The sequence below is a fragment of the Petaurus breviceps genome, unplaced genomic scaffold, assembly GCF_028583685.1.
Source record: "Petaurus breviceps papuanus isolate PSGF00001 unplaced genomic scaffold, PetGlider_PUasm1.0 577, whole genome shotgun sequence".
Classification (NCBI taxonomy): Eukaryota; Metazoa; Chordata; class Mammalia; order Diprotodontia; family Petauridae; genus Petaurus; species Petaurus breviceps.
This window is the reverse complement of record NW_027186389.1, coordinates 1,310,706-1,335,421: the sequence shown is the minus strand read 5'-3', so window position 1 is coordinate 1,335,421 and position 24,716 is coordinate 1,310,706. Positions and strand designations below refer to the sequence as shown.

Below are 24,716 nucleotides of genomic sequence, written 5' to 3'. Positions count from 1 at the left end.
GGGGGGGGGGGCGCCCCTCCCTCCTTTATTCATCTCGCCTCTTGGGCAGTTAGTGCGTCCTTCCTCCGGGAGACCTTTAAGGGCCGCTAGCCCGGGCCTCGCCCCACGGGGCGGCAGGAAATAAAATGCACAGACAGTCATTTTCTGTTTCCAGTTTATCCGACGGATGGAAGGGGCAGGGAGGAAGGAAGGGGTGGAGGGGGGAACCGGGGCCTCCGCGGGGGGCCGCATTTCGGGGGTCGTCCCGTCACGGCGGGGGCACCTTGCGCCCGTAGCCCAGCTCGGCACCCCCGCTCAGGGGCAGCTCCACGCCGGTGCAGAAGGAAGCGTGGAAGGCCAGGAAGACGGCCGCAGCCCCCACCTCGTCCGGCCTGCCCATCCTTCCTAGGGGCTGAGGGAAGCAGGGCAGAGGCTGGAGCCGGGGCCGGCCTCGCCCCCCGCCCCGCCGGCCTCCTCACCCCCATTCCCCGGACCCCCACACCTGCGCCCGCTCCCCTTCTCGGATCGTGGCAGGGGGATCGGGGGTCTGGGCGGCCAGCTCCTTCCACAGCGGGGTCCAGATGTTTCCTGGGGAGATGCTGGGGGAGGTGCAAAGGTGGTCCGAGAAGGGACGAAGCCGGCCCTGGGCAAATGCTGATTGGCTGCCCTGAACCCGGGCTCCTGATTCTCAGCCCGTTTCCTCCAAGGCACACCCCACCTCCCCCCATTATCCTGCCTTTCAGGCTCCCTAGTTTGGCCTCTTTCCTTGATTTCCCCAAACGTCCAACGCCCAGCCTTCCTGTCTCCCCATTTCCAAGCTCTCCACTTCCTCCCCTTCCTCTTTCCAGGGTCCCAGATCTCTGGCTAAAGTCCCCAGTCCTCCTGCCCAGACCCCAGCTGCCCCAGCCTCTTCGTTTTCAGCTCCCTCCAGTCTTCCTTCTCCCACTAATCTCAGACCCCCAGATGTCCCTCTGCCCCATCCCCCATCCCTAGGGTTCAGCTGCCAAAGCCCCTGGTTCCCAGTTTGAAGTCCCTCCATCCCACCTTCCCAGATCCCCTCCCATCCAGGCCCCCATTTTGCTCCCACCCACCTCAGCCACTCACCAGTTGACTCGGACCCCATACTGACTCTCATCCAGGGCCAAAGCCTTGGTCAGAGCAGTGACAGCTCCCTAGGGGAAGGGAAAACCACTGAGTCTGGGAAGTCATAGGAGGTGGGCCTTGCCCTGACCCTTGCCCTTGGGGGCAAAGTCACTTAATCTACTTAGGCCAAGAGGGACACTTCTGACTCAGTAGTAGATGGGGCCTCAGTCCTCAGTGCTTCAGCCCATCTCCTCTGACCCGTGGGGCCAGTGTAGCTATTGCTAGGGGTCTTGGTCAGATCTAGCCAATACCTTAGCAACAGTCCCCAGAAGGATGAGATTGGCTATTTTTGTTTGGGCATGGGTGTGAGTGGACTGGGCACTGTCCCAAGCTAATGGCTGAGGCTGAGAGGAAGTTGTACCATCCCCTCCACCCCCACCCCCATACCTTGGTGGCCACATAAGATGCAGCCTTTCTCTGCCCAATGGCTCCCACCAGGCTGGAGATATTAATGATACTGCCCTGACTCTGCCGAAGGAAGGGAAGGGCACACTGCAGGGAGAAGGAAGAAGGCAGTCAGTCCTGGTGACCCTGCTGTCTGTCTGTTCACAGAGTGGCACAGCTGAGATAGGGCTGAATACCCCCATTTCACAGATGAAGCCACCACCTGACTTGCCCCTCCTGTGGTAACCTGCCCTCTCTCTGACTCAGACGGCCCACTGCCAGCTCCTGACCTTTCTTTCCCTTCTCAGGGCCTTCCTTCCAGGCTGAAAGCATGGCCTTCATTCCAGCCCTTTCTCACCTTTCCTGGAAACCTGGCAACTGCCCAGTTCAGCTGCCATGGGGCTGTCCCCAGCCATGCCCAGATCCTCCCCCTGCAGGCGTTGGCTGCCTCACTCCAACTAGAAGCTGCCAGGCCACATTCCCTCCTTCCTCAATGACCTTGGCACATGGTTCTCAAGAGGCTTCCCCTCCACCCTGATGCCTGCCCTTACTTGGGGACTTCAGACCAGCCAGGATTACATCCCCTCAAATACCCTGACCTCCCACTGATGGTATTCCCGTGACTAGACCCTCCTTGCCACTTCAGCCATTCCTCCATTGACCTGGTCTCTTGTCAGTCACCCTACCCCATTTTCAAAAAACAGAGTAAAATAGATCCTCTGTCCTCACCAAAACCTAGAATCCCTCCAGGCCTCCCTGCTTGGTCAGGCCTTCACCCTGCTCTAGACTGAATCTGTCCCTTTCAAGCTTGACTCTAGGGAACCAGTTCAACTATCCCCTCTTCTAAGCCTTGAATGCCAACTCAAAGCCTAATCCCAGGTTACTCCCACTGGCTGCCTTCCCTTCTATCTCTGCCATGCTGATCTCCACCAGAATGACAATCACCTACAAAGCTGGGATGTAATCTTCACTGGGCCTTCAATGCTGCCTGTTAACCTCTTTATTTCTCCCCCTACCCCACCTCCACCCCTACAATAGGATTCCCTAACACATGCCCACCGATGTGCCAAACCTCATCTTTCCTCAGCAAATTGTGATTTTCCCCCTCTCCCCATATATCTCACCCCTCCAACTCTCTCCTTCACTTCTGTCTCTGAAGAAGAGCTAACCCTTCCTTCTCTCCAAGGCCAACCCTATACAAGTGCCCTCTGATCTTTTCTAGATTACCTCTCAAACCACTCCCCCCACCAACAATTTCTCCCCACCTCCTGGTTCTTCCCACTTGCTAACAAACGTGCCCAGGCCTCCTCTCTCTTTAAAAAACCATTTGCCCTATCATCCCTTCATATGATCACCCTCTAGCTCTCCTCCTTTCTTAGCCAAGCTCCTGGAAAAATCTCACCCCTACTTCTTCACCTCCCACTCGCTTTCCAACCCCCATCAATCTGGCTTCCTCCCTCTCCTGCTGCCTGAAATCTCTCTCCAAGCAGTGAGGAAAACACCACCTGTTCCCCTTGGGTCTTCATCTTCTTACCCAGAACGTCCTCCTCATCTTAAGCAATGTTGTCTAGGGTTCTTCTGGCAGTTGGTGTCCCAGTGAATCACCAAAAGCTGGTCACACTTAACCAGTCTGACAAGTCTCTTGAGATCTCTGGCCGAATCTAGTATGCATGCACATGACCCCAGGACACCAGCCTCCTTGTCCTGTCACCGCTATACAGAAATAGCTGACTCAGTAACTGAGCCAATGAGTGTCACTTTCCAAGGCCCTTTTCTGAACACCTTCCCCTGAAAACACGTCTGCCCCTGCTTCATCAGACCCTCAGAGGAGACCAGAAGGTGCTTTGTCCTGGGAGCATTCAACACCGCCCCTTATGGAAGAGCCTCACTTTCATCATGGGGATCCAGCAGCCCCCAAACTCCTGACACAGGTTAGGGGTCTGTCTCTTCTCCTTTTAGCCACCACATTAAGTAATTTTAAAGGAATGTTTCATTCTCACTGAAAAACACCTTCCATTCTCAGGGGCAGTAGACCATTTTACATTGTAAGCATAGATCAGATTGTCCCTTGGCTATGATCAAAATTCAGACCTCTCACTTCTCTATGTACCTCACTGCATATTTCTCCCTGCTCTCCATGCTCCCTTCAAGGCTATGACAGTCACTGTGTGGGAGTGAGGTGATGCAGAGGTCAGTTCATTGGAAACATGTGAGCTAAAGAAGAAGGTCATCGAGGTATTGAGGAAGTATCATTCTCTATTTGAAAGTCCCCTAGAATTAGGGCAGGAGCTGGGGAGCAAAAAGACTGAGCTGAACTTATTGAGGGATTGGTAGTTAACAATCAGCAGAATCTTGATTCTGCTCGTAGATATGGGGATAAATATAGACTGAGCAAACTTCAAAGAAGCAGGAAGATCCTGGAAGGGAAATCCACTATCTTTCTTATCAGTGACTCGGCCAACTGCTTGTGGAGATCTCACTCCAGGGAAAGGCCCTCTACCCTTTTCACATCTTGACACCTAACTTCCTAATTGATCTTACCAACTTGTCTTATCTACCTTGGCTGACCAGCATCTCCCCCTATCCCCTGAATCTTCAGCTGAAATCTATTTTTTTTTTCTCCAGGGCCTGAGGCTTAAGTCCTTCTCCTTATTCCTTCTTTGGCTCAAGGCCTTTCCCCCTTTTCTATCTCCCAGTGTCTATCACATCATTCAGTAATTTCTCCTATTCTGATGCCCACATAATTCAAGCGGGATTCTGCTAACTATTAAGTACCAACAGCCAGATACATTTCCTTCCTCAATGAGGTTAGTGTCTGGCTCAGTCTTTCTCTCCCCTCCAGCTCCTGCCCTCAGACTGAGGGACTTCCTTCTCATCCCTCAAACATCAGGTCCTCTGTCCTGCCATGACCTGACCCCACCTCTCCTCACCTACACACGATGATGGTCTTGATATGTCCGTCAGCCAGGAGGGAACTTTCACGTCCATGAATCTGAAGTTCTTTTATTCAATCACAGTCTGTTGTCATTCCACCTTTCCCTCTGCTTTGGGCCCCCTGACATTATTCTTTGTCCACACCTTTCCCTCTGCTTTGGGCCCCCTGACATTATTCTTTGTTCACACCATGACCTCTGCTCCCCTCAGTTCTTTCCCAGTCATTGCTCTTGATCTGGCCCAGCTCTCCTCCCATCCCCATCTTGACCCCTTTATCAGACTGAAGATCAGGTGAAGCCCAGCCTGGGATTACATCCAATGGGTCTGTTCCTACAAATTGTTGTTGAGTCATTTCAATCTGAAAACCCCCATTTGGGGTTTTCTCGGAAAATGGAATGGTTTGATATTTCCTTCTCCAGCATATTTTATAGATCAGAAAATGGGGCAAAAAGAGTTAAGTGACTTGCCCAAGATCACACACCAACAACCACTAAGTCATATCTCCCAGGCTACCACCTGCTTCCTTATTGTCAACAAACATACTGGTGTGTATCTATGCACAACACAACAACAAACCAAACCTCTCCCCATTGTTCATCCAGGATAGCTAAACTATTTGGTTTGGTAGCTAAACTCCCTGAGAAGGACTCTCTTTGACTAGATCTCAGTGTCCAAGTGAAACAACCCTCTTCAAAGTCCCAAAACTCCAAAGAGATCATCTCTTGCCTGCCAAACCCAGCGGCCTTTCCCCCAATCCCCTCAGCAGCTCGACACTGTCAGTCGCCCTCTCCTCTGGGTTGTTCCGGAGTTATTCTAGGGTTCTGTTATGATGTGCTCTCCTGGTTTTCCTCCTGTTCCTCCTGGAACTGCTTTCCACTCCTCAGTTTCCTTTGCTGGACCTTCATCCAGGTCATGCCCACTAACAGTGGCGGTCCCCAAGACTGTCCTGTGCCCTCATCTTTATTGTAGTTTATTTAGTGACCTCATCAACTCCCAAAGACTGAATAATCACCTCTATGTGGATGACACTCAGATCTTTTTGTCCAGCTCTCACCTGTCTGCTCAGCTCCAGCCTACTGGCCGATTAAACATGGATATCTCATTAGATTCAATATTCAACCCAAACCGTCCCCTCTTCCAAATTTCCCTGTCACTGTAGAGAGCTCCCCCATCTTCCCAGTCACCCATTCAATCAGTTTCTAAGTCCTGTTTCTGTCATCATAACACCCCTCAAATATGCCCCCTTCTCTCCTCAGATACTGCTACCCCTAGCTCAGCCCTCTTCACCTCCCATCTAGACTATGGTAGCTGCCTGCTGTTAGACCTGGGGCAGGTAGGTGGCACTGCAGTGGATAGAGCATCAGGCCTGGAATCAGGAAGATTCATCATCATGAGTTTAAATCTGGACTCAGACACCTCCTAGCTGAGTGACCCTGGGCAAGTCACTGAAGTCTGTTTACCTCTGGTTCCTCATCTGTCAGATGAGCTGGAGAAGGTAATGGCAAATGGTTCCAATATCATTGCCAAGAAAACCCCAAATAGGGTCCCAAAGTCAGACCCATCTCAACAGCAAGAAGCTACTTGATCTGCCTGCCTCAAGTCTCAACCCACTCCAGGTCACTCAGCAGACAAGATCATTTTCTTAAATCAAAAGTCTGCCTGTGTCCCCCACCACTCCTCTCCCTCAATGGATAAACTCCATTCCCTCCCTATCACCTCCAACATCAAATATAAAATCTTCTCTGACTTTTGAAGCCCCTCAGTGCCTTCCACACATTCCCATGTACTCTTCCATCCAGTGACAGGGGCCTGCTCACTGCTTTTGGACCAAGCCATTCCTTTTGGCATTTTTTCTGGCCATTCCCCACTCAGGGAATTCTCCCCCTCCTCATCTCAGTCTCCTGGCTTCCAAGTCACTCTTCCTGAGACCATCAAGGCTAGTGCCTTCCCAAATTCATGACCTCCCTTTGGTCACATATATGCTATGTGCACCCAGTTGTTTGTATGTTGTTTCCCCAAAAAGACTGAACTCCCTGAGCAGGGATTGGGGTTTCCCCCCATTTCTTTGTCTTCCTAGTACTTAGCATAATGCTTAGACCCTTAATAAATCCTTGTTGACTGCCTGCATGATGAAGACAGGTGACTCAGAACACAGATTGAGTTAGATAGTTTTGGGGCATGGCCAATGCTAAGAATTTTTTTTTTTGCTAGACTATATATGTTTGTAACAGAGGTTTTGGGTTGTTTTTTTCCTTCTCTCTTCCAAAGGGAAGTGGGAAATGAGAGGAGAGAAGTTATATTTTTGTTACTTGAAAAAAAACTCTAATTTTAAAAGAAAAAACCTATTTCCAATCTCAGAAAACCTGGAATCTCTCTGGCCCTCCCTGCTTGACCCATTGTGATGAGGAAAGCAGGGGTTGCTTAAGGTCACAGAAGACTGGAAAGCAAGTCCTCTGATTTACCAACCCCCTTTCATGCACCACACTCACTACAAAGATGGTCCTGGCAAGGCAGGGACAGTGCTAGCTTGGTGGAGGGGGGCAGGTTGGGACATGCTTTGGAAACTCGGCCTGGCCCATTAAGTCTAAGAGAAGAAAGATACTGGAGGGGTCTGGCAGTTAGCTCTACACAGACCCCACCCAAGAGGCAGAGTCAAGTTTAGAATAAAGCTAAACAGGATCTTCTCTTTCCCCCACAGCCCAGTGAGGCTGAAATAATCACTGATAATAATGATGATCCATACATACAATGACAGTAGCAATTGGTAGAAACCTGGCTAAGGGGGTTCCTTGAACACAGAGAAGTCCAGTAAGGTGTCCACAGTCAGAAAGCATACCAATCAGTGGAAGAGCCGAAATTTCAAGCCAGGATTGCAGCAGCTTCCAAAGCCAGACCCAGGGTCAAGCTGTTCCTTGGTCAAGTGCTGCCTGGGTGACCTGGGCAAATGGCTGGGGCCCTAGGCAGAAGCCTAGGGAGAAAACATTCTCATTGGGAAATGCTAGGGTTAGTGGCCCCAAGCCAGTAAGCAAAGGAGAAGAGCAGAGCCCAAAGTTAACTGCAATCCAGTTCCCTGCCTCTGAGGGCCAAAGTCAGGATGGCCTTTCAGCAATCACAGGCTGCCTCATGCAGGAGTGGGGGCTCCCTAGGCCAGACCCAAAGGGATGTTCTGTGCTCAAGTAGACTAATTGTACCAACTTCCCTAATGCTTGAAGGTTTTAGAGATGTACATTAGTTCACTGAAGCCGCTGAACAAGAAATGCCGGTATTATTCTCCCCATAGGACTGAGACCTAGGTCACAAGCAAGTCAAAGTCAGGGGTGATGGTAAGTCTGGCTCTTCCCAACCCCTCTTCTTGTCCACTGGGCAAAACTGCTCTCTCTCTCCCTAATGGGCCTCATTTGAGGGCCTGGGGGATCCCTTCCAAGGCTGAGGCCCTGGCATTCTGTGAAAGGAAGGAGCTTATCCAAGGTCATTGTAACCTAAGCATGCCTGGGTGGGAATCGAGAGCCCCCATCATGGTCTGTGCACCTCTGGTCAGGCTCACCTTGGACACGGTGTATGTGGCAAGGAGGTTCAGCTCCAGCAGCTCCCGGAAGGCCTGGGAGGATGTCTCTTCCAGTATCTCCTCTGGGGGATCTGGGTTAGGCAAGGAGGAAGAAGGCTAAGAGGAACAGAGGCCAGAGATGGAGGATGGGAGGGAGAAAGGGAAATGGGGACACTCACGGTGTCCAGCATTGTTCACTAAGCAGTCCAGGCGACCAAAACATTGCAGGGTCTCAAAGATCAGGGCCTGGGGACCAAGAGACAAAGTGTCAGAGCCTGAGAGACCCCCAAAAAATCAGGGATCAGAGAGACAGGAGACTGGTAGATTCAGAGACAGTCTATGAGAGATAGACATCCTGAGGAAGAGATGCCAAGTGTCACAGAGGTGTAATTGGAAGAAACCCCAGAAAAGTGTCATCAGAAAAACTAGATTTGTGGAGATCTGGAGTGAAAGAGACATGAAGACTGGGTTGAGGTCAAAATGTGGGGAAATAGCCAGGGAATGCTAGGGAGCTGACTGTCACAGCCCCCCAAGTCACTTTCTCTCCCCTTCCCAATGGTTCACATACAGGGGCCACAGAGAAAGAAGGGCAAGACTAGAGACCTAAGGAAACCCGGAAGCAGAGAGATGGGGAGGGGGGTGGGGAGAAAAGCTCACCTCCACTTCCCTTTCACTGGTCACATCACATCGGATGAAAACAGCTCCTGCTGGTGGCCTGGCTGAACACAATTCCTTTTCAAGGGCCCGGCCACCTGACTCTGGGGAGAAAGCAGGGCTGGGGATCTGATCTGAATGGAAGCAGGGGATCCAGGGGACTAAACTAGAGGAGGGAGATCCTGGGTCCCTGAGAGAGAGGGGTCTAGGGGACACAATACCAGGGCTATTGAAGGGCCAGGGGAGAGGGAGTCTTGATCATTGAGGGGCTGGGGAAGAGGGATTCTGGGTCCTTTAGAGGTAGGGGGCTGGGGGACAGGACACCTTGGTCACTGAGTTGGTGGGATAGGAGCTGGGAGCCTGGGTCTGTGAGGCTGGGAAGGGATCACCTGGGTCTCTCACTCACCATCCTTGTCACAGATAATCACTTTAGCACCATTCTCCACTAGGAGACAAAAGAGATGTGGTTGGATTTGGAGATAATTTGTGGGACAAGGCAGGGCAGGGTTTCTGGCCTCTCAGCCGCTGCTGGTGATGGTTATAGGCTCTGGGAACCCCTTGAACCCTTCTTGAATCTTCCCCATGGATCTGGCCTTCAAGTTTTCCATTATCACTAGGCCCAAAACTAGGTTACCCTTAACCTACCTTAGTCCTCCATTGTCTGTTATCTCCAGGTAGTTTTCAGCTACTTCCCACCCTTAATCCCTTTCTTTTGGTTCTTAGAGTGGACCTCAGTCCCATTAAGATCCTGCTTAAACTCCTCCAGATCCCTCTGGACCCCTCCTCCCATCACCCCAGACTACTTGACCATCCCTAGATCCCTACCCACTGTCTTTCCGTATAAAAGATCCATCTTGCATCTATGAAGGGGCTAAGATTCAATCTAGTGCAGACTCAGATTCAATCTTGCCCGCTGGCATTAATGATACAAATGCTCAAATTCCTGAAGAGTCTAGAGGATGCTGAGATTTCTTTTTTTTTTTTTTTAAGCAATTGGGGTTAAGTAACTTGCTCAAGGTTACACGGCCAATTGTTTCTGGGTGTGGTGCTAAGTATCTGAGCCCAGATTCGATCCCAGGTCTCCTGACCGGTGCTCTTACTGTGCCACCTGGCGGCCCCTGATGCTGAGATTTCTTAAGAGTGTGGCCAATATGGTGGATCTTTAATAAACTATGTTTTTCTTTGACTGAAAAAAGGCTTGGGTCAAATTCATTCAGTATGCTGGTATTTGGAGGTCCTAAGTCCCCCTAAACCTCAACAGTTTGGTTCCCTGACTGGGAAATGGCTAACCTCACTCTTTTCCAAACAAGAATGGAAGGTATGTAAGCCTCCCCCTCTTTCTAACCTCTTCTCATCCTCCAAGCAGTTTGGAGGTGTTTTTCGGGTGTGACCTCTCAGGTTCCATTGGGTCAGACAGCCACGAGATTGTCTCATACTCAGCCTGATGCCCTTGGCTTCTCAGTCCAGCGGTTATGTTTGAGGCCATGGACATAGAGGACAAGCATAGAGGACATAGGATGGACACCCTATCTGGAAATGTATGCCCAATTCTCTTGGTGCTAGGGATTTGGGGGAAAACTTTAGGTGTTGTTCCCCACCCCCCTCCCCCAAGCTTACTCTCAGATCCTCCTTTACAGAGGGAGGGACTTCCAGCCCCCAACCCCTGTAATGGGTCAATCCTTTTCAAGTCCCCAAAATTTGCCTTTGGATTGTCTTTTACAAAATCAGAAAAAAATTTAATTTCACTACAGAACTTAAAGAAAAGGCTAGTATTCTTATGCCACACTGTTTGACTTCAGTATCACCTGGAGGACCATGAAGACACTATCACTGAGAAGGAAAATGGGTAGAAATGCTCTACACTGAGCCCTCCACAGTCCAGCTACTTCAGATTCTTGATCCTATCAAAATATCTATACCCAAATCTGTTACCCTTAAACTAGTCTAGCCCTCCACATCTCCAGGTAGTCTTCAGCTATTTCCCACCCTTAATCCTATTCCTGGAGTCTGACCTCAGTAGTTAAGATCCTCCCTAAACTCTTTATCAAGAGCCTCCCCAAACTCCTCCTCGAGAGCACCCCTAAGTCCTCCCACACTCTTTCTGTATATAAGACCCATCATGCCTCCATGAAGATGCTGAGAATTCAATCTAGTGCAGACTCACTCTGTGTCAGATTATTCTGGCCACCTTGTCAATACAAGCGTCACACAGATACTTAGGCTCCTTAAGAGTCTAGCCATTATGGAGAATCTTTAATAAACTTTGTTTTACTTTGGCTGAGAGAAGACTTGAGTCAAATTCATTCCGCAGGACCTGGCATGTTGGTATTTGAGGTCTTGAGCACCCCTAAGCCCTAAACATCAACACTGGGACCCCAAAATAGCAACATGTGTGTCCTGCCCGAATGAATTAGACTTAAGTATTATTTCAGCTAAAGCAAAATAGTTTATTAAAGATCCCACAGATTGGGTAGACTCTTGAGGAATCTGAGCCCCTTCATGGAGGCAAGCTGGATCTTATATACAGAAAGACTGTGGGGGGGGTATCTAGGGGTGGTCGAGTAGTCTGGGGTGACTGGAGGTCAGATTCCCAGAAACCAAGAGAATGGGATTTTGATGGAATCTAGGGGTGGGAAGCAGCTGCAGGTAACAAGACAATGGAGGGCTTGGCTAGGTTAAGGGCATCACATTTGGGCATGAAAAAGCCAGATTAAGTGGGAAAATTTAGGAGACTTCAAGGGGGTTCCCAGACCCTCTACCCCATCATTCCTACTCCTTCCCTCAACCCGTCAGGTCATGGGCATTGGAGGGGAAATTAAGGGATGTTTCGGATACACCTTCCCCTGCCTACTTGAGGATCTGTTGTTTAAACACTCCTTCCTTATGCTCTCCCCTGGCCCTGTCCCCCTGGGAGGGAAGGGACCTGATGGTGAAATTGGGGAGCCAATTTTCTCTAGTTAAACCTCCCATCTCCCTTTTCCCTCTGTTCACCAGGGTTCCCCATGTTCCCCCTGAAGTGTGACAGTTGAGCCAATTGTTGGGGATCAGGGAATTCCTGGGTGAGCTACTTCTGCCACCTCAGCCACAGTTCTCCTCCAAGACATCTCCCATCACCGACAATATCCAATTAAGGCCAAGGCCTGGAAGGGACTTCAACCATTAATTGCTACTCTAGGCTCTGACTCACTCCCTCTAGAGTGAGGGTTAAAGCTTCTGAGACTTTGAAAACTTAAACTGACCTCCAATCCACACCAGCTTTACCCAATCTAGAAAAATCTTTCACTCTGTATGTTGAAAGGAGAGGAGGACAGGCTTTGGGAATCTTAACACAGTCCTTAAGACCTGGCCCCAGGTCGGTTGCTCATTTTTCAAAACAATTAGACGTGGTGGCTGCTACAGTTGTTCTAATTGAGGTTGCCTCTAAAACCACACTTGGCCAGCCCTTGAAGTTCTGACTCTCCATTGAGTTCAGAGCATCCTGGAAGCAGATGGCCACCAGCAGCTGGCTAGCAGCAGGCTTACCTAGCTCTCCAATACCCCTAACCTAATTCTGGAGGTGTGCCACATACTCCCCAAACCCCAAGCAGTGTGGCACACAGAACAAGGGGTTAGGAGAGCTAGGTACACAGTAGTCAGTCTCCACTACACCAGAAGCCAAACCCCTGGGAGCCCTTCCCAGAAGGCAGAGTTAATAGCACCCACCAGAGCACTAGAGCTACAGCAAAACAAAAGAATAAGTGTCAGCAAAAAGCTCCCCTACCAAACCAGCCCTTTGGGGTTTTGGCCTGGCCATAGTTGTCTTTCATTTCCCCCCGAGAAATCATCTTTTCTCTATAATCCTTCAGTGCATGCCTGTTTCATCCTTGTTTGCCTAACTTCCTTGCCAGATCTGTCTCCTCCAGGGTCCAAGCCATCAACTTCCAGATGACTTGGAAGGCTATGTATTTCTTGGACAGGATTCAGCTAGACAGAGACAGCTTTATGCCCCCTTGCCAGCAGGAAGCAGTTTCAGAAGCAGAGACCTTCACCCCTTACCCCTAAAGAATTTGAGTCCCATTTATTTGAGGGGGTGAGGATGGAGCTCTGGGAACCTCCATGAACTTTCCTAGACTCTTTCCACTAGATCAGGCATTCACCTGAGGCTATAAACTCTCCCTTATCACAGGGCCCAAATCTCGGTTACCCTAAACCTAGCCTAGCCTTCCATTTTCTGTTATCTCCAGGCCTTCAGCTACTTCCCACCCTTAATCTCATTCTCTAGGTTCCCCGAGTCTGACCTCTAGTCAGAGCGCAGTCCCATCAGGATTCTCCCTGGACCCCTCCTCCCATCATCCCTGACTACTAGACCACCCCTAGATTCCTCCCAGTCTTTCTCTATATAAAATCTATCTTGCTTCCATGAGTGGCTCAGATTCAGTATGGCCCACTGGCATTAATGATACAAATGCTCAGATTCCTTAGGAGTCTGGCAGATCTTTGATAAGATCTCTTTTTCTTTGGTTGAAAGAAAGCTTGAGCCGAATTCAATGGGGGGGAGGGGGAGGGAGGGGGAGGGAGCAGAGAGGGGGTGGTGTCCCTATTTCTGGGTCCCAACACTGGTGGCCCCAGGCCTTCCCTCCTCTAACTAGTTATTTCCACCCCATGATAGCTAGGGTAAAGGGCAGTCTCAGCCTTGGTCACAAGGTTCCCAGGGACCTAAGTGGCCCTTTGCCATAGCCCCACCTCCCACAGGCTCTCCAGTGTTCTGGGCTTTTACTTCAGGAGTCCAGTGGGCCCCTTCCCCTAACCCCACTTTAGCCCATTCTCCAGGATCCCGTCCCACACCCAGTGGGGGCCCACCCAGCTATCAATCCCTTCCTCCAGCCCCATTCCGGGCTATTCGACTTAACCAGATGCCGCCTCTCTCTCTCGACCTCATACATTTTGGGCTAAAGGATCTACCTCACGACACGCAGTCTGAGGACCCATCACCCCCGATCGGGGGTGGGGGAGGGGAGGGAAGGAACATTCCCGCCGCAGCCCTCCTCCCCAATCCAGGCTCACCGAAGGCGCGCACGATGCCAGCACCTATACCCCGAGCACCGCCGGTCACCAAGACCACCCGCCCCTCGCTGGAAGGACCCACAGCCATCTCCAGCCCCCGGGACCAGTGGCCTCACGCTGGACTATTGGCCTCACTTGAGTGTGTCTGTCCCTTGGCCCCCGAAACCGTGGGTGTTAGACTTTGACTTCTGATTAGCATAGTGCTGTCACAGCAGCTCGGGCCCCTTTTAGGTCCAAACACCCCCAGCGATCGTCCCCTTCCTTTCCTCCCTCCCCTTCCCTCCGCCCACAATCCTGGGACCCCTCTTCTAACCCCTCCTACGAGGATCGATCGATAAGACCTCTGCCCTGGCCACAACCTGAGAGATCTAAACTTCTCGCTCTGCAAACCCCGCCCAGACTCCTAGAAGACCCTTCCGTAGCACCGCCCCCCATCCTCGGGTAAGGGAATGCCAAAAAAACACTACAATTCCCATGAGGTTCCGCGGGCAGAGGAGCAAGGCCAACGCCAGAAAACGCCCTATGGCCTACTGGGAGTTGTAGTTCTAGCTTCCGGGGGAGCTGGATGTGGCCTCCATCTGCTTCAGACCGCCGGGGGATGTAGACGTCGGGGCCCCAGAAGGAAAGGAGAGCGGAGTGGAAAGGATCACCCGAGTGATCACAAGCGAGTTTAATCAAGACTGACATAGAAAGGAGGGATGGAGGGAGGGCCAGTGGTCAGAGGCACCCCTCGCCCCGTCCCCTCCGCCTCCAATTGGCTGCCTCTCTGCTGCCGCGTCAGAAACTGGACTGGAGCAGCGTGACTCGCAGAGGCCACGCCCCCTCCTCTGGCGGGGCCGTTCCTCCCCACGTGGGGGCCCAGGTGGTTGAGCCCCCTCGGCCCCGCCCCATGGGAGGTGGGGCCCCTACGAGAGGTGAGCGAGGGAGCGGAGACAGCCTGGAAGTGGAGTCCCGGGGTTCTTCAGGGCTTCGACCTGGAGGAATCGGGGCAGAGGGGTCAAACTGGCGGGCCCGAGCTTCGGGGGGCCTGGCTCCCCAGCTCCCCTCCCTCCGGGACCCAGGAATCCGGGGCCACGTGCTCTGTCTAGGTCAGGGCCCCGGTGTCCCCTAACCACAGTCCCTGACCTGTGATAAGCTTATGCCATTGAGATGCCTCAGTCGCCAGAGCCTGGGACAGGCTGAGGACCCTTTCCCGATGTCCTTCAGGGGACGGAATGTAGGGTCGGGAATTCCGAGAGCTGCAACCGCGGGGAGGGAGTCAGTGAGTGGGGGGAACTCAGGCCGAGTTCAGTACGCTTGGACATTGGATTCTCCAAGCTACAAGACGATTTAAAGTGGCCCAGGGAATCGAGGTGACTGGAATTTAGATGCTGCCCTCCCCCAGGCTTAGAAGGGGAGCCCCCATTTATTGATACCTGTGCAGTATCAGTTACTGATCAGACAAATCACAGGAGTCAGAGCTGAGGGCTGAGGGAGCTATGTATTCACCCAGGATCACACAGATAAGAGCTAATCGGCAGAATTTGAACCCCGATTCCAAATTCAGCGCTTCCCCCCCCCCCCACCATACCTCCCAGCAGACTACCAGCTTCTTCAGAGCCTGGACTTTTTCATTCTGCCTTTGTACCCCTCTCCCCTACACACACACACACACACACACACACACACACACACACACACACACACAAAGAACTTAATGCATTGTATCACACCAGCTCAGGCTGAAGTCAGCTGTGTTGCCTTTCCCCAGCAGAAAGATTGTGGGAGAGTTGAGGCCAGGGCTTTCATAGAGGGAATAGGCTTTTAAATGTCACTGTGTCCAACTCTGCCTTCATTTTACTGATGGGGAAATTGAGGCTCAGAGAAGGAGAACTTTACACAGTGATTAAGGGGAGGAGATTAGAGTCTTGCTGCTGAGTTTCCTGACTTGGGGGCCGGGGACCACTGTCCTCTTCCACTTAGCCCAAATTCCTTACCTGCTCCAGGACCCAGAGCTCCGGGCCCACTGCTGAGGAGCTCTGCAATGACCCATATCATCCAGGAGAGGCTAACAGAAGAGATGCCAGAATGTAAACTGCTGGATCATTCCAAGGCAAGGAGACATGGGGACTCAAGTGTCTAACTCCCAGCCTTGGTTCTTAAGAGATGAGATCTGGCTCCCCTAGCCCTGCCCCTGCCCCAGTCCAGCCCATTCCAAGCTGAAGCCAAGACTCACCCCATCTCTCTCTGACCCAGGCTCCAGCTGCCTTTGAAGTGCTGGGGGACGGGCTGTATGCCCCCTAGGAGATAGCGGCCGAGGCCTTAGCCTCCCACCTTCCTGGTGCCTACGCATCCTTTCGAACTGCTCCTGAGCACTCATCCTGACCCGGGAGGCTGGAGCCTGCAGACAGAGGGCAGGAAGAGGTGGGAACCCCTAAACTCCTAGGGATCTTGGGGACTCAGGTCACAGGACAGAAGAGATTTGAAATGTTGGTCTAATCCTCTCATTTTCTAGACTAAGGTCCAGAGATAGCCAGGAACCAAAAGGTCACCTGCCCCCTTCCAGGGGCAAAGCCAGGATTGTGTCTTCCCACTCACCCACACTCCCGCCTATCCTGATGTCTCTACAAAAGCCTGGGATCTTCCTTGGGCTCCTACCTTAGGCCCATTTGGTTGTGGTGGGGATGGAGATGGGGCAGGAGATGGAGGGCACTGATCATCTGGGCTCTGGGCCCGGGAAGAGCTGGGTGATCCAGGACCTGGATGGAGTACAGAACAGGGTTGTAGTGGACATGAGGAAGGCTGGAACCTCTAGAGGGTGTGTCTCACCTGGTGGGGCACATGGCCCATCTCCATGTCCATCCCTGTGGGGACGCCCCCAACTGGTGTCCCCTAGGCCAGCCAATGTGTCCTCGACCATCCATAGCTGCTGCTGGGCAGAGACCCTGGCCTGGAGGTGGGCAGGGGGCAAGAGAAGCTTAGACAGGAGGGGCAGGGCTTGGAGCAGCTGAGGGAGAGGGGGGTCAGGGGAGGCCTAGCTCAGGCCCCTGGCAGTGAGGGTTTGTTTGGTAGTACCTGAGGAGGCCCAAGGTGCAGCAGATCCTCCAGGGTCTCTCTCAGGGTCCCCAGCTCCTGCTCCAGGCCACTGTAGGTGTTCCAAACCTGCTCCCTTTCCTCCAAGGACAGGACAAAAGGGGGATGAGCCCTGGTAAACACTTCCCCATACCCATTTTTCTGGTTTGGCTCCTGGGACCTTCAGCCAGGATGCTGAAGGCTAGAACTGCCAGGAACCCCTAAGAAATCGGAGCTGGCCAGGGTCAGGAAGGACATTGCCCATGAAAAGTCCCTTACCTGGGCCAGGTGGCAGAGGGCAGCTCTGACACCCACCAGGCGATCCTGCAGAAGACGGAGGCGAGACCAGGCCCTGCCTCCGGGCCCAGGCTCCCCCACAGCCCGGCGGGTCAGCTCCAGGGCAGCTTCCAGCCGCTCCTGCCATCGAGAAAGAGAGGATGGTTAGAGGGGGTGCGGGAAGCCATCCTCCCAGCCACCTCGCGCCCCTGCTCCTCAGACTTCCCTTTCTCCCTTCGGCTCCATGTGATGCCCTCCTGGACCCTAGCTCTCACTGCGCCCTTCACCATGCCGCCCTTCTCCGTCTTAGCTCATTGGCCTCCACTGCCCTCAACCCTCACCGCCTCCTCCCCTCCGCCATCCTCACGCACCTTCTCCTCCTGGCTCTTGGCCATTTCCTCAGTCAGCCTCCTCAAGAGCCGGTCCTGCCCGCAAAGCTTAGTGAGGAGAGCCTGCGGGGCGAGAGTGGGAAAGCGCCCGAGGGGCCGGACCTAGTCAGACAGATCGCCGGAGGTGGCGAAGGAGTCCTGGCCTCCCCGCATCTCCGGCCTCCCCGCGTCTCCGGCCTCCCCGCGTCTCCGGCCTCCCCGCATCTCCGGCCTCCCCGCGTCTCCGGCCTCCCCGCGTCTCCGGCCTCCCCGCGTCTCCGGCCTCCCCGCATCTCCGCCACCCCCGCGGCACAAGCCCCGGACTCACGTCGGTATCCGAGCTGCGGTGCATCGGAGAATCCAGCGCGGAGCCCGATGGCTGCGGGGACTGCTGCAAAGGAAACCAGATGAGCGTCCGCCTTTGGGACCCCACAGCCGGGGTTCCTGGAGGGTCACCCGACGCCGCTCCTTGGCGGGGGCGGGGAGAGACCTACCAGAGAGGCCACGGAGCCCCGACTTCCCGGGGGCCTGGGGGTCGACTGCGGGTATCCTGACGCTGCCTGAGGAGACATTAGGAAAGTATTGGGGCGAGGGCTCAGAGCAAGGTTCCCTTCCGAGATTTAGAAGGCAAGCCCAGCGAGGGCAGGGCTCCTCGAGGGAGGGGGTCCTCCACCTCTGTCCAAAGTCAGAGGCATCTTCCGTTTATTCATTTCTACTGTGCAGGCAGGGGTACTACAGCACTTTTCTAGTCTCGATTTGGGGAGTAAGGGAGGAAAGGGAGATCCCGCAGGTGACTTCCTTCCTCTTTTCAAAGGTAAGAAAACCAAGATGCAGGGAGAAGTCAGCTGGTCAGGGTCACTGTAAGAGTGAAGGAACTTCCAGGGTGGGGATGTGGGAGAATGCCTTGCCCAGCTTCACAAGATGAGGGAGCCTCAGGATTTCCTGACTCCACCTCAAGGGAAGGGCTCTTTCATCTCCCCAGGAGCCCTACCTCCAGCCCTCGGTCTCTCCCACTAAGAGGCAAACTGGCTTACAAGGGCCTGGAACCTATGGAGCCATGGCTAGTGAGGGAAGGCCTTCCTTGGCCTGAGGCTGACAATGATCTAAAATCTCCATAACGTCTTAACAAGAATAGTGGCTGACTCACACTCTCCCCTTCCACAGCTGATCACACAGACTTGACCATGGACCATATTCCTATTTTATATGCAGAGGTATTAATCACCTAACCTAGATAGACCTGAGGCCTCATGGGTGATGTGGTTCTCCTGTCCACTAGGCTCACTCACCTTGGTTCGGAGTTCAGTGGCCCAGTGTTGGGGGCTCCTAGGAGGTCTCCTTGGCCCTGTCTCCAATGGTGGTGCCCGTCGGGGCGTGGAGGGCTGGGCCAAGGTCCTTGATTCTGGAGCCCACTCAGGTAAAGGTCGAACATCGATCCGGCTCAGTGGGGTGTGGGGTCGGTTGTCTCCCCCAACCAGAGCAGAGGGACGGTGGGCAGGGGCTGAGCGTGGCCGTGGAAGACCCAGGGGTGATGGGGGCCGGGAGAGGGGAGAAAACAGCCTAGGGGAGAAGGGTAAGGAGGCTTCCTGAGCCTGGGAGTACCTCTCCCTTCTCATCCCTTCCCCTCCACATGCCCCCCCCCCCAATACAGACACATACATACTCACTCTGGACTCTTTGCCCTTTGTCTGATTCTCTGGGGTGGCTCTATAAGCCCAGGTGGAAGGCTAGGGGTGAGCTCCCTGTGTCTTCCAGAGATCCTAGCCACCTCCAGGGATTCGGCACTGAGGCCCTCTTCGTTGCTCCCCGCCGCAGGTGGTCCCCCAGGACCCCCAGGGCCTTCTCCAGCTGGGGGTCCAGCAGGTGGGGTCTGGGGGCTGCTGCAGGGAGAGAGAAGGCAGAGATGACTCTGAGCTAAGGCTCATTCAGGAGCATTCCCTGGAATTCAGGGCATCTACACTCCTGTTGCAGTCATCTTGTTAGTATGCACTCCCCCTCCCACGCTCAAGAATCCTCAGTGGCTCCCCATTGCTTCTAGGACAAACAAAGGACCAGAGGACCTTCCAGGCTTAGCTCACTTTAGGTCCTCTTTGGTCCGGTCAAAATGACCACTAGGTGGTGCAGTGGATAGGGCACTGGACATGAGTCTGGTGGACCTGAGCTCAACCTAGCCAGTCATTTTTACCCCTACCTGCCTCAGTTTTTTCATCTGTAAAACAGGGATAATAATGGCACCTGTGTTTTGAGGGGTTTGGAAACTTCAACGTGCTTCCTCTACAAATGTTGGCTGGTTGTTATCATTACTGCTCTTCTCTGAGCTCTGCCTTGGAGGGGAGAGAATCAAAGGCTATTCCTCTCGGTGCTGACTCTGTGGCCGGCCCTTGCCCTAATGCCATTCTGCTGGGGGAGGAGTGACAGCCATCTTCGGAAGGAGACAGGGCGGGAGCAGAGCCTTGGAGGAAGGCAAGAGAGCACTGCAATGGCAGAGGGTGGAGGCTGCAAGAGGGGCAATGCCCAGAGACATCCACATGCCCATGAGCTCACACACACGTACACTCATCCTTACACACTCACACACATGCACAGGCTTGTGTATGCATGTATGCAAACACACATGCGCACACGGTTGTATATACATGCATACAAGCACACGTGTGCACTCATACTCATATGCACACACACGCACATGCCAAACAGACATGTACAGACACAGTATAGGTATATATACATCGCACAAACACACACATACTTGTATGTGCGCACATGTCTGTAAACACACCCATACCCCCTTGTACACTCATACTTACACACGCACACACTTATAGCACACGTGTACACAGTCGACACTCATGTGCACACGAATTCCTGTGCACACACTCATATGCACACGTGTACTCACATGTGCAATACATGCTCATTCACAAAATACACAATAGACATGCATGAATGTATACACCCACACACATTCACACATATGTACGCATGAACATGCTCACAGTCACACTCATACACACTCAAACACACAATTCACACACATACACAATAAGCACGCATGCACTCACATGCACAGTGCACAGACAATCCCATGCTCACAATCATGCACCCACACCCTCACACGGACACCCACACCCCCCCATTCACACACTCACACGAATCCGTGAATGCACACACACCTTTCTCCTTTCCATTGTAGCTGCCTTGTCCTCTTCCCCCAGCAGAAGGCATTCTCCTCGAGAGCGGGTGACTAACTTTCTTTCCTGTGATTGTATCATCAGCCCTTCCCAAGGCATCCGGCACACTGCCAGCACCTAAGGCAGGTAGCCTTTCTTTCATTCAGACTGGGGCTCAGGAGGCTAAGTGACCTGCCCAGGGTCATATGGTTATGAAATCTCAAGTGTGAGATTGGGACTCAGGTGTCTTTCGACTCCAAGCCCAGTGTGGTCACCAGTACAAGCATCAGCTTCTCTGAGGGAACCTGGGGCAGTGGTAAGAAGACAGGGTCCAGTTTACAAGGACCTGAATTCAGATTCCACCTTGGATGCTTACTACCAAGTGGCGTTAGGCAAGTCCTTTTTTTAACCTCCAGGGTCTCAGTCTCTTCCTCTGTAAAAGGAGAGGGCCAGAGGAGATGGCCTCTGAGGTGGCTTTAGCTCTAGATTGGATTCTTGGATTCGTGGGCATGGGGCTGCTAGGTGGTGCCATCGTGAACAGAGCACTGGGCTTGGAGTCAGGAAGCCCCGAATTCAAATTTGACTTCAGATGCGTACTAGTTGTGTGACACTGGACAAGTCACTTCACCCTGTTTGCCTCAGTTTCCTCATCTGTAAAATGAGCTGGAGAAGGAAATGGCAATCTGCTTCAGTATCTCTGCCAAGAGAACCCCAGATGGGGTCGTGAGGAGTCAGACGAGACTGGATAACAATAGTAACAAAAGTTTTGGACCGCTACCCGTTTTAGTGATGGGAAAGTCGGGACCCCTTCAGGGCCAGAGACGCTGCGGGGCCGGGATTCAGGGGGCCATAATGCTGCCCCCACTTACAAGTCGTCCCCTTCAGCTCGGGTGGCACGGCCCAGAGCTCGCAGCCACCCTCGAAGGTCCTCCACGGTGTCGGCGGCCAGCACATACGTCCTCATCCCCGGGTGTTCGGCCTGCGGAAGGAGGTGAGGAGGCGGAGGGAGCCCGATGCCTGGGCTCTGAGGGCGCATTAAGCTCAGGGAAGGGATTTCTGGGTCTTGGCTGGCGGGCAGCCAGAGTTCTTGAGGGGCATTGGTGAATGAGCATTATTTGGTCCTCTTTGCCAGGCCCCGGGCCCTGGGCACTCGGTCCGGGATTCTGTACTAGGGACCATCGGGCTCTTAAGCAGCTTATGTGGGGGGGGGGGGGGGGGGAGACATTCATAGATAAGTACAGAGCCAGGGGATTACAGTGAATGGAAGGTAAGGGGGGAGGGGCGGGGAGCCACTAGTAGCCCGAGCAGAGAATGCCAGGGTTCCAGAAGGGCTCTGCGGGATGGGGGGGACGACACCAAGATCATCTCTAACTCACAGTGAAAGTGTAGCGGCGCCCCCGCGGGGCCCCAGGGCCATCTGGACGCACACTGTAGCTGGGGAGAGGGACACTGCCCAGGACACTCTCCTCCCGGCTGTCTGCAAGGAGGTCAAGGGCCAGGGGTCACTGGGGAAGGTGTCTCAATCCCCATCCCACCCCATTCCTTGGACACTGACCCTTGTAATAGAAGAGGCAGTGGCCAGACAGGACAAACCAGCGCCGCTTCCAGAGTCGGAGGCCGGAGCTGTCCTAGGAGAGAGACCAGAGGCACCTGAGTGCCCTGAGAGAGGTGAAGCCTCAGGAGGATGGAGCTGGGGTACAGCAACACAGGCAGAGAGGGACTGGGGGATAGGGAGACAGAGGGAAGGAGATGGGGAGAGGGACGGACACAGACAGGCAGAGAGGGAGACAGACAGAGGGAGGGAGACAGGGACAGGGAGATGGGGAGAGAGAGGGAAGGAGATGGGGAGACAGGACACAGACAGGCAGAGAGGGAGACAGACAGGGAGGGAGACAGGGACAGGGAGATGGGGAGACAGAGGGAAGAGATGGGGAGACAGAGGGACACAGACAGGGAGACAGAGTCATATTTTCAGAATTTGAGACCAGAGATGTTTTGACAAATATTGACCTGAACATATATCAGGAGATGGAGTAGAGATGGGGAGGCAGAGATGAAGGGAAAATGGAGTCAAGGAGGGTCACAGAGACAGGGCTGGCAAGACAACAGAGATGGGGGTGTGACCTCGGCGGCAAGGAGTGACAGTCAAGGAACAAGGGAAAGCTGGAGTTCCCCTGCAGCCAGATGAAGTCCGTAGGGGCAGAGGCAGGGGCCACAGCCCCACCTTACCTGCTTATGCAGCCAGCCTCGGATGTGAACAGGCAGGTTGGGGTCCCTGCGGAGGGAGCTCCCCCTTTTCCCAAAGGCGTGGACTCGGCTGACCGCCCGAGGGGGCTGGAGGAGAGAGAGGCAGGGAAGGGTGTCTGGGGGCACAGGGAAACCTCGCAGCTTGAAAGGCTCCTTTGTAGAGCAGAGCGGCTCTTCTGTCCTTTCTCCTCCTCTCAAGGGGGCAGGGCGTTCTACTGGGAGGCTTAGGGTTCTGGCCAAGGGGAGTTGGGGGGGGGGGGCGGGACAGAAATCTCAGATCACATTCGATTCATTTTATTTGTGCCGGGAGCTGTGCTAGGGATAGCAACACACCTGAGGCAGTGCTTGTCCTCAAGAAACTTACATTCTCCTCTCTCAGTCTGGCTCCCCAGGAGCAGATGCCCTAAACCATTAGGATCTCAGGGCCCCATCATGCTAGAGGAGGAAAGGGCAAAGTGGCTCAAAGAGTATAAAAATGAGGCTTTGGGGACTCTTGCCAGGGGGCAGATGACCTCAGCACCTGGGGTGGGGAAGAATCAGGCCAGGTGAGAGCCGCAGACTCTGGGCTATTGGAAGGCACCAAGTGTTGGGTGCTCCCTAGGCCTGTTTCCTGTGTCCCCCCCCCCCCCAGGTCTTGGGAGTCTGAGCCTTGAAACAGAGAGAGGGCTCAGCAGCCCTCCTTAGCCCCACCTAGCCCACTGCATCACCTTGGTGCTGAGGCTGATGGAGGAGACAGTGGAGACAGTACTGGCCATGCTGAGGCTGCTCCGAGGCCTTCCCTCCTCCATGGTGGGTGGCTGCTTGAAGAAGAAGAAAATTGAGGGAGGTTCAGGAGAAGGAGCCCAGGCAGGGTCAGTGACCCCAGCAGTGGGGAGGCTAAGGAGAAAAGCCTCCTTGTGTGAGGGACAGAGAATGGGGGGAGAGCTGGGGGAGGCATTGGCTCCCTGCCACATACCGAGGGCAGTGCCAGGGGGTGGGCGGCTGCAGCAGCTGTTGGGGTGGAGGCCAGAGAAAAGAGGCCTCTTTATGTTTAGACCACCCCCACCCCTCGCCCCTTCAGGCCAGGAATCTGCCCCTCCCTTCGTGCTTAGAGATCCACAGTGCCTTCCTATCCCTTAGCTTGACTCCCCGGGTAACCTCATTCCTCCTCACTTCCCAGCCCTGATCAAACATGCCACCCCCCAACCCCAAGGAAGGGACCCAGGCGCATCTGTGCCCCCCTCCTCCACCCCCAGGTCTAGAAACTTACCCGACTCTCCTGACGAAGGAAATGGGATGAACCCGACCCAAGTCCCAGCTGGATCTCCTTGCTTTGGTTTCCAAGCCTTCTCTCTCCACTCCCTAACTCGTCCCTTTCTCAGGCTCTTTCTGCCTTTTGTCTCTCTCCTTTTCTTTGTCTCTCACTGTCTCTGGGACTTTCTTTCCCTCTATCTGTTTCTGTCACTCCCTGTCTGCCTCTCTGTCTCTTCCTCTTTTTCTTTCTCTTTCTGTGTTTCTCCCTCCTTCCCTCCCTCCTCTCCCACTGGTTCTTCCCTTCTATTCTCTCTCTGTTTCTGTGTCTCTCTCTGTCTCTGTCTGTCTCTGTCTCTCTGTCTCTCTCTCTCTGTCTCTTTCTGTGTCTCTCTCTGTCTCCCTCTCTGTCTCTGTCTCTCTCTCTCTGTCTCTCTGTCTCTGTCTCCCTCTCCCTCTCTCTCCGTCTCTCTCTGTCTCTGTCTGTCTGTCTGTCTGTCTGTCTGTCTGTCTCTCTCTGTCTGTCTCTCTCTGTCTCTCTCTCTCTCTCTCTCTCTCTCTCTCTCTCTCTCTCTCTCTCTCTCTCTCTCGCTCTCTCTCTCTCTCTCTCTCTCTCTCTCTCTCTCTCTCTCTCTCTCTCTCTCTCTCTCTCTCTCTCTCTCTCTCTCTGTCTCTCTCTCTCTCTCTGTCTCT

The 24,716-nt window shown here is 53.5% G+C and overlaps 2 protein-coding genes across 5 annotated transcripts; both read right to left on the bottom strand.

The window, feature by feature from the left end:
• Positions 1 to 166: 166 nt before the first annotated feature.
• Positions 167 to 14,336, bottom strand: HSD17B14 (hydroxysteroid 17-beta dehydrogenase 14). Of its 2 annotated transcripts, none has more exons than XM_069103402.1 (9): positions 14,213 to 14,336; positions 9,045 to 9,083; positions 8,642 to 8,742; positions 8,164 to 8,230; positions 7,985 to 8,076; positions 1,510 to 1,614; positions 1,084 to 1,151; positions 482 to 578; positions 167 to 391 (listed from the first exon to the last, which is right to left on the bottom strand). In XM_069103402.1, coding segments are annotated over exons 1-9 (714 nt in total). In that variant the 5' UTR covers positions 14,214 to 14,336; the 3' UTR covers positions 167 to 247. The 2 variants fall into 2 exon arrangements, with proteins under 2 accessions (XP_068959503.1, XP_068959501.1); XM_069103400.1 differs by lacking the exon at positions 14,213 to 14,336 and adding an exon at positions 13,682 to 13,984.
• Positions 14,319 to 24,697, bottom strand: PLEKHA4 (pleckstrin homology domain containing A4). 3 transcript variants are annotated; one of them, XM_069103398.1, is made up of 19 exons: positions 24,043 to 24,697; positions 23,501 to 23,593; positions 22,776 to 22,880; positions 22,102 to 22,174; positions 21,923 to 22,023; positions 21,416 to 21,525; positions 19,044 to 19,256; positions 18,666 to 18,936; positions 17,871 to 17,936; positions 17,705 to 17,767; positions 17,380 to 17,460; positions 17,012 to 17,149; positions 16,736 to 16,834; positions 16,490 to 16,610; positions 16,319 to 16,419; positions 15,897 to 16,061; positions 15,658 to 15,728; positions 14,807 to 14,919; positions 14,319 to 14,655 (listed from the first exon to the last, which is right to left on the bottom strand). In XM_069103398.1, exons 2-19 carry the CDS (start codon positions 23,579 to 23,581, stop codon positions 14,459 to 14,461), a joined length of 2,169 nt encoding a protein of 722 aa, XP_068959499.1. In that variant the 5' UTR covers positions 23,582 to 23,593; positions 24,043 to 24,697; the 3' UTR covers positions 14,319 to 14,458. The 3 variants fall into 3 exon arrangements, with proteins under 3 accessions (XP_068959499.1, XP_068959498.1, XP_068959500.1); XM_069103397.1 differs by having other exon boundaries at positions 23,501 to 23,590; XM_069103399.1 differs by having other exon boundaries at positions 17,705 to 17,764; positions 23,501 to 23,590.
• Between the last annotated feature and the right edge of the window lie 19 nt (positions 24,698 to 24,716).